At 44.8% G+C, this 16,798-nt stretch overlaps 1 protein-coding gene across 3 annotated transcripts in view; it reads right to left on the bottom strand.

Moving 5' to 3' along the window:
- Window positions 1-3,136, bottom strand: part of dlg1b (discs large MAGUK scaffold protein 1b) — a 428,423-nt gene extending 425,287 nt beyond the window's left edge. For all 3 annotated transcript variants that reach the window (XM_060834674.1, XM_060834676.1, XM_060834675.1), the window contains exons 1-2: window positions 2,156-3,136; window positions 1,746-1,877 (exon numbers count right to left, since the gene is read on the bottom strand). In XM_060834674.1, coding sequence (XP_060690657.1) covers window positions 1,746-1,877; window positions 2,156-2,174 — 151 coding nt within the window. In that variant the 5' untranslated portion in view covers window positions 2,175-3,136. The remainder of the gene's footprint in view (window positions 1-1,745; window positions 1,878-2,155) is intronic.
- Between the last annotated feature and the right edge of the window lie 13,662 nt (window positions 3,137-16,798).

The raw sequence follows: 16,798 nt of genomic DNA, 5'->3' as shown, positions 1-16,798 counted from the left end.
TCTCAAAACATATTCCTGTCTGTTCCTTCAGTTAACATTGCTATGTTCTCCAGTAACCCTAATTCCATGCCACTTGTCATGCTGTCTATTTAACTGTCAACAAATTCAATGCAATTTTCCTATGTCCATAATTTAAATATAACAGTAAAACTGATTCAAACAATAAGATGCAGCACACCATTAATAAATCTTTACTGATCCAATCATTTCACCTTTAGTTTTGTTTACTACACAACTAAATTTACATTCAATTACTTTTCAAAACCTGTTTTGTTAAAAATAATGTACACATTTGCAGCAAAGTCATGTCACCATCAGGTGGAGTCTATTCATGTGTACTTTCTCGAGAAAGTCTATGCTTGTCAGCCAGTTTTGGCTGCAGGTGATGGCAAGCAGACCAGATTTCCTAATGTGTCTACTCCTTCAACTAGAGGATCCTAGTATCCAGAGGAGCAGTTTATCTATGAACCACTTAAAACATCACTATGCTGCAATCGTTTGCCTTTCTTTATAGTTACATTCACATTTGGATGGAGATCACATATCCACAGTACATTTGGAACCTTCTGCTAACCAATAAGACCTACTAGATACAAGTATTATTTAGTCACCAATGACAATTTAATACTACAATACAACTTTTGCTTGTAAGAGCCATTTAATGTTATTGGTTTGCTAGTGAACATTTGAAAGATTGACTTTTGACAGTTACTGAAACTTTTATATTCATTTTAGGATTATAACTATAATTAAACAGTGAAATGTACCTCATTTCATTGATATCAGCACTAACAGCCATTAAGTGCTGTGGCTTGACCAACAAATGCCAGCTGGCCAGAATGCTCACATCCCACAAATAAATAAAATGCCAATGTTAAAATTATTTTCATTTATGTATTTGAAAGTTCAATACAAAGTAAGTTACAGCTGAAGACGACAGAGATAATTTTCTTTGCAATATTATATTTTGTTTCCTTTTCCACTCCATCAAAACGATTTTAATCAACTGCACTATACTCCATTCAGAGTGTGGACTGCTAATTAAATTGAAATTTGACATCCAGAATTTTAAGGCAACTCCCATTACCCTTACTTCTACTTAAAATCCATTAGTTATCAAGAAGTAATTTAAATCATACGGCTTTCCTTAAAACGTCAGGGAGTACTTCCTTCAGCACCACTTCTACACGTGTCCACCTCAAACTGAGGTGACACAGCCGAAACTGTTTACATCCATAAATCACGCCCCTTCCTCCACAACGCTTCCTGTTCGCCGCACACAAACCGCCCAAGTACTCCTGAACGCAACCGAATCGCTTCATGCACACTGACATCAAGTTGTAATCTGATCGTTCAACACTATAGGCATAGTTCATTGGAAACGCTGCACTCTTGTCGCCGTTTATTTCAGTGCTGCGGCATTAAAAGCGACGCGACAACGTCTCTCAGGTATTTCCAATGACACTTGACTATTCCCACTTTCTCGCCTCTCCGTGGTTCACAAACAGAACCACAAGGCAACAGGTTGTCAGCTTACGGCGAGAGAATGGTATCGTGATCGGATATGAGAAACCATGGGATGCCTGCGTTGTTAAAACGTCAAACCTCTTTCTCTGTCCGGAATGTTTAAGTTCTGATGTTCAGAACAACCTATTGGTATTGTTAACAGTTCTTATCGGCTGATGCTGCTGTTAACCCCAAAACTAATAAGTGAAGGCTTGATGTAGAGCGGTTTACGTACGTACCTATTAATGCTTGAAAGAGATTACTGCGGAATATGTTGATAACTCTCTCGATGGAGGCACGAAGCTGACGGTCTTCAGTCTTGCCAAGCTTGGCACGGTAATTCTCCAGGAGCTTCAGAGCTCGCTGAGCATCTGAGCAGAGACAGGGGGCAAAAATAATCACACACTTAACGATCATTACTGGCCCGATCCCGCAACAACTCAAGAGTTACAACGTAGTTCAACTTTGTCCAGCCTTTAGCACTAGGCAGAAAATTGCAAAGATTTCCTGCATTAAAATCGGTTCGTCTTAAAAGTTCGTTTCAATGGCGTAAAATATAAAGTGTCACCGTAGTTTGAAAACTTTCATTAAATGATTATCCTTGTATTAAGGTTAAATTAAGTTCAAAGTTTAACATGTTGAAACTCACCCTGCTTTCGAACCGGCATCGTCCTGTTTCAGATTTCCTTCGCAGGTTAAAAGTTCCTCCAGTTGGCAATTCCAGTTCTAAATTACCCTCCCAAGAGTCTCCGGAGGGAGGATTTTTTTTCTTCTGCGCTTTCAGAAGGTCCTGACAATCTACCAGATACACAGGATCGCAACTTTCCCCTCCGACTCGGGGGGGGGGGGGGGATGTGTAAATATTTAGTGCAATCGGTTTCACTGACAATCGATTTTCCTTCAAAACAAACAGGCTGGGGCTTGTTTGGAGAATGGAAGGAGAGAGATATGTTTGGTTCCTTTTTAACATCAGCCCGTGTTTCCCTCCTGAAGTGGACTGACCGGTTTGTAAAGCATTGGCCTCAGGAGGACCACATCCTTGACTCTCTCTCCTTCCTCAGCCTGGATATACAGTTCCTGCTGGTTACCTTGCCCGGTCCCGGCTGGTCTGTCCTACTTGTTCAAGGTGACTGCAGGAGGCTATTTTGGGGAAGGGGGTCCTTGAGGGTGACTCTCCTGGCGTCTGCCCCTCACTCTCAGGGTCACCCACTGGATCCTTTGCTGGGTGTGGGGATTTTTTTTTGAGAAGGGGGTGTCCTCTCTCTCTCTCTCCTCTGCAGGGGATCCAGCGAGCGGCGGCCTCCAGCAAACCCTTCCCCCCCCCAATCCCCTTATCTGTACAGCCCAGAGCGCGGGGCCGAGCGTCTCCCTGTCCCCGCCCCCACCCCAGTCAGGCGGGTTCAGGTGCGGGTTCACGCTCCGGGCTCTCCTCCCTCCTGGGGAGGTGCAGTCGTTCGCTGACTCGCCGCCGGTGAACCACTCCCCCCTTCTCCCTCCCAGCTCCGGTCTCTGTCCCTACCCACCCCCAGAGGTGGGGCCCGGGGCACCTCGCCGCCGCTCCTCCTCCTGCTGTTCCCGGTCACTGCCGGAGAAATCCCAAACTTTCCCCCAAAATGGCGACCGGGACCGGGCATCTCCACCACCTGACCAGCCGCCCGCCAATCAGGAGGGAGCCCTGAGGAGCGGGGGCGGGGCCGAAGTTCAAGGAAGGCCGCGGTGATGCTGCAGAGCGGCGCGAGAGGGGCTCATCCCAGTTTTCAAACTGTAGCTCTTAGCAGTCTACTTCAAAACTCAATCACTGCCCCCTCTCACACCCTGCTTCAAAACTCAATCACTGCCCCCTCTCACACCCTGCTTCAAAACTCAATCACTGCCCCCTCTCACACCCTGCTTCAAAACTCAATCACTGCCCCCTCTCACACCCTGCTTCAAAACTCAATCACTGCCCCCTCTCACACCCTGCTTCAAAACTCAATCATTGCTCTCTCTCACACCCTGCTTCAAAACTCAATCACTGTCCCCTCTCACACCCTGCTTCAAAACTCAATCACTGCCCCCCCCTCTCTCTCTCACACCCTGCTTCAAAACTCAATCACTGCTCTCTCTCTCACACCCTGCTTCAAAACTCAATCACTGCTCTCTCTCTCTCTCTCTCTCACACCCTGCTTCAAAACTCAATCACTGCTCTCTCTCTCTCACACCCTGCTTCAAAACTCAATCACTGTCCCCTCTCACACCCTGCTTCAAAACTCAATCACTGCCCCTCTCACACCCTGCTTCAAAACTCAATCACTGCTCTCTCTCACACCCTGCTTCAAAACTCAATCACTGTCCCCTCTCACACCCTGCTTCAAAACTCAATCACTGCCCCCTCTCACACCCTGCTTCAAAACTCAATCACTGCTCTCTCTCTCACACCCTGCTTCAAAACTCAATCACTGCTCTCTCTCTCTCTCTCTCTCACACCCTGCTTCAAAACTCAATCACTGCTCTCTCTCTCTCACACCCTGCTTCAAAACTCAATCACTGTCCCCTCTCACACCCTGCTTCAAAACTCAATCACTGCCCCCTCTCACACCCTGCTTCAAAACTCAATCACTGCTCTCTCTCACACCCTGCTTCAAAACTCAATCACTGTCCCCTCTCACACCCTGCTTCAAAACTCAATCACTGCCCCCTCTCACACCCTGCTTCAAAACTCAATCACTGCTCTCTCTCTCACACCCTGCTTCAAAACTCAATCACTGCCCCCTCTCACACCCTGCTTCAAAACTCAATCACTGCTCTCTCTCACACCCTGCTTCAAAACTCAATCACTGTCCCCTCTCACACCCTGCTTCAAAACTCAATCACTGCCCCCTCTCACACCCTGCTTCAAAACTCAATCACTGCTCTCTCTCACACCCTGCTTCAAAACTCAATCACTGTCCCCTCTCACACCCTGCTTCAAAACTCAATCACTGCCCCCTCTCTCTCTCTCACACCCTGCTTCAAAACTCAATCACTGCCCTCTCTCACACCCTGCTTCAAATCTCAATCACTGCTCTCTCTCTCTCTCTCTCTCTCTCTCTCTCACACCCTGCTTCAAAACTCAATCACTGTCCCCTCTCACACCCTGCTTCAAAACTCAATCACTGTCCCCTCTCTCACCCTGCTTCAAAACTCAATCACTGTCCCCTCTCTCACCCTGCTTCAAAACTCAATCACTGCCCTCTCTCACTCACATGCCCTGCTTCAAATCTCAATCACTGCCCTCTCTCTCTCAAACACCCTGCTTCAAAACTCGATCACTGCCCCCCTCTCTCTCACACCCTGATTCAAAACTCAATCACTGTCCCTCTCTCACTCACACCTTGCTTCAAAACTCAGTCACTGCCCTCTCTCTCACACCTTCCTTCAAATCTCAATCACTGCCCTCTCTCACTCATACACCCTGCTTCAAAACTCACTCACTGTCCTCTCTCTCACACCCTGCTTCAAATCTCAATCACTTCCCCTCTCTCACGCACATGCCCTGCTTCAAAACGCATTCACTGCCCCTCTCTTTCTCACACACTGCTTCAAAACTCAGTCACTGCCCCTCTCTCACACCCTGCTTCAAAACTCAATCACCGTTCCTCTGTCTCACACCCTGCTTCAAATCTCAATCACTGCCCCTCTCTCACCCTGCCTCAAACCTCCATCACTGTCCCCCCATCTCTCACACACCCTGCTTCAAAACTCAATCATTGCCCCTCTCTCTCACACCCTGTTTCAAATCTCAATCACTGCCCGCTCTCTCGCCCTGATTCAAACCTCCATCACTGTCTCCCCCCCCCACCCTGCTTCAAATGTCAATCATTGTCCCTCTCACACCCTGCTTCAAAACTCAATCACTGCCCTCTCTCTCTCACATGCTGTTTCAAAGCTCAATCACTGCCCCCTTTCTCTCACACCCGGATTCAAAACTCAATCACTGCCCCTCTCTCTCATCCTGCTTCAAAACTCCAACACTGCCCCCTCTCTCTCACACCCTGCTTCAAAATTCAATCACTGCCCCCCTCTCGCTCAACCCTGCTTCAAATCGCAATCACTGCCCTCACACCCTGCTTCAAACAGCAATCACTGCCCCCTTCTCTCTCTCACACACACACATCCTGCTTCAAACGTCAATTGTTGTCCCTCTCTCTCACACCCTGTCTCAAAACTTAATCCACTGCCCCTCTCTTTCTCACCCTGCTTCAAAACTCAATCACTGCCTCTCTCTCTTTCACCCTGCTTCAAAACTCAAAGACTGTCCCTCTCTCACATCCTGTCTCAAAACTCAATCACTGTTCCCCCCCACCTCACCCTGCTTCAAAACTCAATCACTGCCTCTCTCTCTTTCACCCTGCTTCAAAACTCAAACACTGTCCCTCTCTCACATCCTGTCTCAAAACTCAATCACTCTTCCCCCTCACCCTCACCCTCACCCTGCTTCAAAACTCAAACACTGTCCCTCTCTCACATCCTGTCTCAAAACTCAATCACTCTTCCCCCTCACCCTCACCCTCACCCTGGTTCAAAACTCAATCACTTTCTCCCTAACTATCTACTTCAAAACTCAATCATTGTCCCTCTCACACCCTGCCTCAATGCTCAATCGTTATCTCACTCTCACACCTTGTCTCAAAACTTAATCATTATCTCTCTAACACCCTGCTTCAAAACTCAAATCACTGTCCCTCTCTTACATCCTGCCTCAAAACTCTTTGTCCCTCTCTCACTCACTGGCTCCAACTCAATTACTCTCCCTTCCTCTAACCCTGGTCTAGGCACTTCCACAGACCTTGACTCCAACTCAATTGTATTGCTCACTGCTCAATCAGTATCTCTCCTTGACTCAATCATAATTTTGGATTAACTAGTGGAGTATCAGAGGGATCAGTGTTGGAGCCATGATTATTTACAATACATATTAATAACTTGGATTACATAGGTAAATCTGCTTGCCCCAAGTTTGTAAATAACTCAAAAACAAACAAGTAGTGAGGAGATAATCAATCAATAGAGGAATATAGACAGGTTAGGTGGGCAAAGTTTAGCAGATGGGATATGTGAAGTAATGTGATGTTATGCTTTGGAAGGAAGAGCTGAATATTATTTAAATGAGGAATGACTGCAGAAAATTGCAGCATAGATAGCTTTGGGGATTCTTGTGCAATAAACACAAAATGCTAGCGTACACATTAAGCAGGTAACAGGGAAGTCAAATGGAATGTTGGCCTTTATTTCAAAGTGAATGGAGTATAAAAGTAGGAAAGTTTTGCTAAAACTATACAAAGCACTATTCAGACCACAGTTGGAAGATGACAAAAAGTTTTGGTCCCTTTATCTTAGGAAAGTTATATAAGTATTGGAGGAAGTTCAGCAAGTGTTCACAAGATTATTTCCAGAACTAGAGTGATTTTCGTCTGAGGTTATATTGAGTGGTTTGAACATATATTCATTAGTATTTTCAAGAATGAGAGGATAGTTTATTGAAACTTAGAATAGCAATTTATCATCACTTGTAATTATGAAAATACAGTGAGACATTTATAAATTGCTACAATTTTGGCACCATTTTAATTACAGAAATTTTAAAAAATAATTGAGACAAAATTTGGACAAAGTGCATCTTCTGTTCCCTCCACAGCTCCTGGGTCTCTGGGGTGGCTACAGGACACTGCTGTCATCAAAGCTGTCCCTGAGGCCATCAAAGCAAGGATTTCTGAACAGGACCCACACGTTGCCACTGTTGAAACTGACACCAAAGCCAATGCATCGCCGCCATAACAAGGACAGACAGACTGGGCCCACCAAGTGACCAACGCTGATGTCGTTGCTCAAGCTGTCGCCATTTCAGTCGTGATGCCTATGAGGAACCACCATGCCTCCACCAGGAGTAATCCATTACACCCACCCATGGTGAACCCTTTGATTAAGCCACAGCCACTATGGCCATGAGGAACAAACATTCAGATCCACCATACTGCTGCCGCTACAGAAGGCTCTTGCAACTGCAGCCACATAGAAGAAGATGAACTTTTATAAGAAAACAAAATGAAGACACGAAACAAAAAAAAAGAATGCGGCCAGCCAGATGAGTGGGAACATATGGGCACAGAGCCCAAACACTTCCTGCCCTGCCGCTGCTGTCTTCTGACATTCTTAGGGGATTGACAGGGTAGATGCAGAGAGGTTGGTTCCCTTTCTGGGAGAAACCAAGAGCAAATGGATGAATCTGAGAGTAAGGAGTTGTCCATTTAAAACAGGAAAGAGGAAGTTTTCTCTCCTAAGATAGTCAATCTTTGGTATTATTAACCACAGAGGGCTGCTGAGGCTGTGTCATTAAGTATATTCAAGACTGAAATAGATGGACTTAATCAGTGAGGGAATCAAAGCTTATGGGGATAAGACAAAAAATGAAACTGAGGATTATCAGATCAGCCATGATTTAATTCAAAGGCAGAACAGACTTGTTGACTGAATCGCTTACTTTTGCACTTGTATCTTATGTTCTTTATTTAATCACTGTCCCACTCATCCTGCCTCTGACTCAATCACTCCAACCCTCTCTATCTCGCCCTTCCCTCCCTCTAATTTAATCGCTTTATCTGTCATTATCTTTATCCCCAATCACTCTACCCTTCCTTCCATTTCGGAATCACTATCCTTCCTTTGATCACTGCAACTAACACAAATATCTATCTTTCATTCCCTCTAAGAAAATAAGTGTATCCCTCATTTCATCCACATCCATGTCAGTCACTGTTTCTTGAATCTCTCTATCCCACAGTGCTAATTCAATAACCTTACTACCTTTGCCTCAATGACTGAATCCCTCTCTGCCTCTGACTCAATCACTCTATCTCTGCCTTTAACTCAAGCACTCCATCCTTCCTTCTTTCCTGCCAGGTCAGTCACTTTATTCCTCATTTCCTGTACCACAATTACACTTGCCCTCCTTCCCTGACTCCAACTCAATAACTGCATAATTCTCTAAGTCAACCACACTACCCCATCCTTTCTGCTTCTCCAACTCAATTGCCATATTCTCTCTACACAACTCAACAACCTCTTTCTTCTATCTTTAATTCAATCACTCGTCCTTCCCTATCTAACTCAATCACTCACTCCTCATTAATTCAGTACCTAATTGACTTTCAACTCATTTAATGGCAAAATCCCTACCCTTCTTCCCTCTTTACATCAATCATTCACTCCTTACCCTATCCCCTTATGCAAATACTCACTGGCTCTTTCCTTCTCTAAATCATGATGTGGAGGAGCTGGTGTTGGACTGGGGTGGACAAAGTTCAAAATCACACAAAACCAGGTTATAGTCCAATAGGTTTATTTGGAAGCAATAGTTTTTGGAGCACTGCTCCTTCATCAGGTGGTTATGTAGCTGGACCATAAGGTCCTCCTGTAGGCAGTCAATCCATATAATATTTTGCAAATTCCACTTGGGAAGTAGAACCAGTCAGACTCAAGATTGGCATTCAGACAGACTCTGACCTCATATCTTTAATGCACTGTCTGAGCTGAGATATCACATTTTTTATATATAAAACCTTGTTATCTCGAGAATGTGACTTAAAAGAAGTTCTGGGATTTACATATTAATGAACCGAACCTGTAATCCATTCTAAAAGATGAAAGACTTAACGACAATTTAGGTTTGTTAAATCTACCTTTTTTTTGCATGACACTGCAATCTGTTGCAATACATTGTGTCTTATGGTCCAGCTTCACACTGAAGAAGGAGCGGCACCCCAAAAGCTAGTGCTTCCAAATAAACCTGTTGGACTTTAACCTGGTGTTGTGTGATTTTTAACCCTCTCTACCCCATCCGGGCCCTCCTCCCTACCCTTGAGCTAGCCACACGTGCCATGCACCTTACAACAAATTAAGAAAGGTTTTTTTTGTTCCCACTTTAATCTTAAACAGTCCTTTTGACATTACATTGCCAGTTAACCACGCATACCTCGGACGTTTTCTGCTTCTTGTAAACTTTTTTTGAAAAGAAAGAATTTGGAAACAGTTTCATGCCCAACGCCCTCTATTGTAAAACACTGCATCATTTATGACATTTGCAATGTGTCTGTCGAAAACGGAGGTTTAACGTATATACTACAGGCACATAACGACAGCGAACACGTGGATATTACATAATCTTTGGAAAGGCTGTACAAAATATAAAAACAAAAAAAAGTTGCTTCGAGATATATTTCTTTCGTTTGTTTTTACTCCAGGCAACCGCTCAATAAATTACAACAAAAGGAGTTTGTTGTACTGAAGTTAATACAATTGCGCTTTGTGGTGTGGAAACTTTACTGGATGAATATCACCTTCTAATCTGTGACTTTAAGAGAGTTAACCTGTTAGTGAACGACAAATTAATTTGAACATTAAAAGTGTGTCTATCAGCGGCGCGTTTGCCTTGCTATTCCCTGCACATTAAGCACCTGGAACCATGGCCACCTGGGGGTGATAGGAGCTGTCCCCCTGGATTGTAACCAGACGCCTTTTTTTCCACTGCAGTCTGGACAGGATTGAAAATCAATCCCCCGACAGCTAGAAATGACGGAACAAGGCGAGACAGCAAGGTTTCCAACAACCAGATGGCGGCGATTGAAGCTGCTACTTTTAAGTGTGCCTTGATCCAAAAGCCGAGGGGTTTGACGGGGTGTAACCTTCGCCTGTTTAAATACGAACAAGATCGGTTGCAAAATGCTACTCCAATAAATACAATAGTTTCGAATTTGAGGCGAGTCTCGCGATACGTCAGACAGCAAATTCAACACCTGTCCCTAGACTCTAATCTGAATTAAAATGTACTGAAGACCAATGTTCCGAATAATTGATGGTTTGGAGGTGCCGGATAATTGAAGTTGAATTGCAGCCTTCAGGGGCTCAGAGTTGTTGCAAAACTTGTATTTACGATGTACAATACCGAAACAACATGAATGAAATTATTGTATATTATAGAAATGCAAGGGGATTGTCCAGTAAAAGAGGGTGAGTTGGAGAATTTGTGGAAGGTATGATTTTAAAAAAACTGGACACAGCTTTAAAAGGAACATATATATACTATCTTGATGAATGATCATCATCCTGAAACATTCATTCCAAGTCACTCTTCACAGATGTTACTAGACCTCCTTCATAGAGGCCATTTGGCCTATCAAGTCTGCATCTACCCTCAAAAGAGCACCCTACTCTATCCCTCAAACCCCATACTAACCATAGCTAATCCACTGAGCCTCCATATCCATGGAGACTACGGAGCAATTTAGTATGGTCATTCCACCCAACTTGCACATCTTTGAACTATGGGAGGAAATCAGAATACCCAGCAAATGCCGGAAAAATGTGTAAACTCTACACAGTCACCCAAGGCTGGAATCAAACTCAGGTCCCTGGGGCTGTGAGGCAGCAGTGTTCACCACCCTTTCTGAGTATTTCCAACATTTTCTGCTTTTATTTTAGATTCCTCGCATCCACAGCACTTCGGTAGATAGATTACACTTAAGTAAATGCTGAGGATCATAAACTGTAGTCCACTATTTTAAACATCCTGCTTCAGTTGGGGAAACAGACATTTTGTGATTCACCTGCTGAACTCCCAGAGAGAATTCTTTATGATTTTTTTCAGAAAACAAAAGTACAATGGGTTCAGGTAAACAAACATCTTGTTCTGATCAAAATACCAACAACAGACTTGGCACATGGAATATAATGTGGGAAAACATATGCATTTTCAGGTTGTAAGTTTTCTCTCTGAGCTAGTAGGTTTGTTCTCAGACATTTCATCACCATGCTAGGGAACATCATGAGTGAACATCCAGTGAAGAGCTGGTGTTCTGTCTTGCTTGCTATTATGTCTTGGTCTTTAAGGTGGGTAATATCAATTCCGTTTTTTTTCAGAGGTTGGTAAATGGATAAATCAATGTGTTTGTCAATGGAGTTCCTGTTCGATCACATCGATTTGGACCCCAATTACCAACCTCTGAGGAAAAACAACTGGAAATGATATCACCCACCTTAACAGACCAAGACACGTAAATAGAAAGCAAGGCAGAACATCAACACTTCACTGGAGGCTCACTGATGATGTTACCCAACATGGTGACAAAATATCTGAGAACAAGCCTATTAGATAAGCGAGCAAAATTACAGCTTGAACCTCAACCTGAGTGACAAATCTTCTCAAAAGTTGCAAACATATGCAAGTGGCAGGAAGAATAGAGGAATTGAATATTATTTAAATGAAGAAAAATTGCAGAAAACTACAGAATACAGGGATTTGGGAAACCCCTATATGAATTACAAAAAGCCTGTTTTCACTAGAATTTAGAAGAATGAGAGGTAACCTTTTGGAAAATGCAAGATTCTTGGAGGAGTTGACAGTGTATATGTGGAAAGGTTGTTTCCCCTTGTGAGAGAGTCTAGGACTGAAGGGCATAATCTCAGAATAAGCACATTTAAGAGATGAGGGGGAATTTCTTCTCTCAGAGGATAGTGGATCTGTGGAATTTTTCTCTACAGAGAGCTGTTGAGGCTGTGTTGTTAAATATTCTCAAGGCAGGAAGCTGGAGTTGAGGGCTATCAGATCAGCCATGAGCTCCTTGTCTGGTGGAGCATACTGAATGGGTGAATGGCCTACCTTCTGCTCCCATGTCATTTGGTGTTATAGTCAAAGGGCCCATAGAATTAAACACCACTATGTTCATTCTTGTCAATAAACTGGCGGATCTCATCAGAAGTCGCAAAGCTTATTTTGAGCATAAAACAATCTTAAATGAAGTGCCAACTCACCATGAGAGACAAAGAGCAGCCAAATCACCAAAAGCCAAAATTACCAATGGCACACAGACAAATGTTTTTTAACCCAATCATTAACATTGCTGATTATGAAAAGTAAAGAAAAATGCTGCAAACGTTGAAAATCTGACCGAAAAGCAAACCTTGTGATAATTCTTAGAGAGGCCAGCATGGATGAGTTGAACTAAAGGGTCTATTTCTGTGCTGTACAGCCCTATGACACAATCCTTAAATCTGTATAAAGCAGTGTGAGAGAACTTTTAATGTTTAAATTTAATTGACATGTCTTTGAAGCAGACCCTGCAGAAGCAGACAAGGCAAACATGGAAATGCAACTTTCTAGTCTCGAAGGAAATCAAGAGCAAGCTTAACTGGGAGATCATAACAAAATCTTGGTGAAAGATATGAAAGAATACTGATCAATTCAAGCTATATGGGAACAAATGATGAGTTTTCTGAAGCAGAACAGACAAGTTGAAGTTGAGACAAGAGAGGCAAGATCTAAAAGCTAAGTTTAAACAAAGAGGATAAGTTGTTAGTTGTTTTTTCTAGTAAAAAATGAGGTCTGCAGATGCTGGAGATCACAGCTGAAAATGTGTTGCTGGTTAAAGCACAGCAGGTTAGGCAGCATCTCAGGAATAGGGAATTCGACGTTTCGAGCATAAGCCCTTCATCAGGAATGAGAGAGAGTAGCCAAGCAGGCTAAGATAAAAGGTAGGGAGGAGGGACTTGGGGGAGGGGCGATGGAGGTGGGATAGGTGGAAGGAGGTCAAGGTGAGGGTGATAGGCCGGAGTGGGGTGGGGGCGGAGAGGTCAGGAAGGAGATTGCAGGTTAGGAGGGCGGTGCTGAGTTGAGGGAACCGACTGAGACAAGGTGGGGGGAGGGGAAATGAGGAAACTGGAGAAATCTGAATTCATACCTTGTGGTTGGAGGGTTCCCAGGCGGAAGATGAGGCGCTCCTCCTCCAGCCGTCGTGTTGTTATGTTCTGCCGGTGGAGGAGTCCAAGGACCTGCATGTCCTCGGTGGAGTGGGAAGGAGAGTTAAAGTGTTGAGCCACGGGGTGGTTGGGTTGGTTGGTCCGGGCGGCCCAGAGGTGTTCTCTGAAGCGTTCCGCAAGCAAGCGGCCTGTCTCCCCAATATAGAGGAGGCCACATCGGGTGCAGCGAATGCAATAGATGATGTGTGTGGAGGTACAGGTGAACTTGTGGCGGATATGGAAGGATCCGTTGGGGCCTTGGAGGGAAGTGAGTGTGGAGGTGTGGGCGCAAGTTTTACATTTCCTGCGGTTGCAGGGGAAGGTGCCGGGGTTGGAGGTTGGGTTGGTGGGGGGTGTGGATCTGACGAGGGAGTCACGAAGGGTGTGGTCCTTGCGGAACGCTGATAGGGGAGGGGAGGGAAATATATCTTTGGTGGTGGGGTCCGTTTGGAGGTGGCGGAAATGACGGCGGATGATATGTTGTATGCGGAGGTTGGTGGGGTGGTAGGTGAGAACCAGTGGGGTTCTGTCTTGGTGGCGGTTGGAGGAGTGGGGCTCAAGGGCGGAGGAGCGGGAAGTGGAGGAGATGAGGTGGAGGGCATCGTCGATCACGTCTGGGGGGAATCTACGGTCCTTGAAGAAGGAGGCCATCTGGGCTGTGCGGTGTTGGAACTGGTCCTCCTGGGAGCAGATGCGGCGGAGACGAAGGAATTGGGAATATGGGATGGAGTTTTTGCAGGGGGCGGGGTGGGAGGAGGTGTAGTCCAGGCAGCTGTGGGAGTCAGTCGGTTTATAGTAGATGTCTGTGTTGAGTCGGTCGCCCGAGATAGAGATGGAAAGGTCTAGGAAGGGGAGGGAGGAGTCTGAGACAGTCCAGGTGAATTTGAGGTCGGGATGGAAGGTGTTAGTAAAGTTGATGAACTGTTCAACCTCCTCGTGGGAGCACGAGGCAGCGCCAATACAGTCATCGATGTAGCAGAGGAAAAGGTGGGGGGTGGTGCCAGTGTAGTTGCGGAAGATGGACTGTTCCACATATCCTACGAAGAGGCAGGCATAGCTGGGGCCCATGCGGGTGCCCATGGCAACTCCTTTAGTTTGGAGGAAGTGGGAGGATTGAAAAGAGAAGTTATTCAGGGTGAGGACCAGTTCAGTCAGTCGAAGGAGGGTGTCAGTGGAAGGGTACTGGTTGGTGCGGCGGGAAAGGAAGAAGCGGAGGGCTTTGAGTCCTTCGTGATGGGGGATGGAGGTGTACAGGGACTGGATGTCCATAGTGAAAATAAGGCGTTGGGGACCGGGGAAGCGAAAATCCTGGAGGAGGTGGAGGGCGTGGGTGGTGTCCTGAACGTAGGTGGGGAGTTCTTGGACTAAAGGGGACAGGACCGTGTCGAGGTATTGGGAGATGAAATAATAGTGGACCAGACTAGGCTGAGCAGGTTCTACTGATATGTGCCATTTGTAGTGAAGACTGTGTCCATGGACCCAGGTTGGTTGTGCACCAGTGTTGGCTGGGGATCAGACTAGCTCATTAAAGGAAAAGAACTGAAATTCCTGACTGAGTTCATGAAATCGCAGCATTCGTGTGGTACAGGGAGACCACTTGGCCCACTGTACTTACTCTATGTTTTTACTTAGTGCCAATCTCCTGCCTTTTCCTTATAGTCCTGTACATTGTTCCTAGGTAAATTATTATCCATTGCCCTTTTGAATGCCCCAGTTGAACATGCCTTCTAGGCAATGCATTGCATACCCTAACTACTCAATGTGTGTAAAAATGTTTCTCTCATTTGCTTCTTTTGCAAAACACTTTTAAATACGCTTTCTGGTTCTAAATCCATTTACAAGTGGGGGCAGTTTATTCCTACCCACTCTCTCTAATATTTTAAAAACTTTTATCAAAATACTGTTTTTACCTTCTCTGTTCCATGGGAAACAGACCCAGCTTCTCAATCTTTCCTTATAACTGATGTTTCTCACAGCCATAGGAGCCGACCAGACATCCCAGACACCACCCATTTCAATTCCCCCAATTCTCCCTTTTTAACGTGACCATCTTTGGCCTCCTCCTTTGCCAAAACGAACCACAGCACAAATTGGAGGAACAACACCTCACCTTCCATTTGGGCAGCCGATAGCCCAGAGGACTGAACATTGAGTTCTTCAATTTCAAATAACCTCCCTCCCCATCCTCCGACTCCCTTCCCAGCCTCTCCCCCCCCTTCCATTGCTCCCTGCTACCAACCGGATTCATTCCTCCCATTAACCAATCAGATCGTACCCTCTGCCTGTCTACACTTATCCCCAATTCAACAAGCTGCCCCCTCCATCCCTTTTATCTGCAGCTCCCCCACACCCACCCCTAGTCTTGAAGAAGGGTTACACCTGAAACATCAACTTCTCCACCTCCTGATTCTGCTTGGCTTGCTGTGTTCTTGCAGCCTTCTGCCCATTTATTCTCACTCCTGAAACCATTCTCATAAATCACTTTGGCACACTTTCCAGTTTGTTCATATCCTTCCCATAGTTTGACATCCAGAACTATACACAATACTCCACCTAGGTTTACCACAGTCTTATCATTGACATTTACCATGACCTTCCTGCTTTTGTAATCTATGCCCCAATATATACAGCCTATAATACTACATCCTTTTTAACCATACTCCCAATAATGAGACAAAAGTTGGACATAAAATTAAATTCATCAGGGTTTCCATTTTATGCTCAGTGTTAAACAACAGCACTTTCAAAAGGGAGAAGAAGAGACAAAGGAAGCACATGGTGAGGTCAGCGCAGGAGAGAGAGAGAGGGAGGAAGAAACCCACATTGCTAACTGACAGAGTTAGCAGTTACTGCCTTTGCTCTTTGAATTCATGTATCCCTGGACATCGGAGTGCATCTGGGAAAATTAAAAAACAGTGAAATTCACAACTAATCTTGGAGGAACCTGTTTGGGATAGGCCACAGCACAGAAACACATAAATGGATTTTAAGTGTGGCCTTAAAATAAGTCTGCAGTAGTGAGTTGAGTGGGTTCTTTCTTGATTATATTTCGTTGAGCTATGTCTCTTGATTAAACTTAAAATATAAACAATAAGTATTAATTTAACCTGCAGCAGTGTTTTGTAGAGGAATAAGACAGTGCTATTTTCTAGGTCTGTAGATTGGAAGAAGCAAAAATGGCATTTAATAGAGTGATAAGCTCTTCTTGTCGGATGTGGGAGTTTAGGGAAAGTTTAAGAGTTACTGAGGATTATCATCTGCAATAAATGCCATTGGTTGCAAATCCTATCAGATTGAATGGTTTGGTTGGAGAGGCAGTTAGAGGCAATGAGGAATTTACAAGAGAAAGAGGAGTGATGGATGGCAGCTATAGGAAGGGGGGAACATCTCAGATACAGTCACATAGATGGGTTAACTCCAGGAAAGGTAAGAGAGGTAGGCGGCTAGTGCAGGAGCCTTCTGTGGCTATACCCATTTCAAACAA

The sequence above is a fragment of the Hemiscyllium ocellatum genome, chromosome 13 (assembly GCF_020745735.1).
Source record: "Hemiscyllium ocellatum isolate sHemOce1 chromosome 13, sHemOce1.pat.X.cur, whole genome shotgun sequence".
NCBI lineage: Eukaryota > Metazoa > Chordata > Chondrichthyes > Orectolobiformes > Hemiscylliidae > Hemiscyllium > Hemiscyllium ocellatum.
This window is presented reverse-complemented; position numbering and strand designations above follow the sequence as displayed.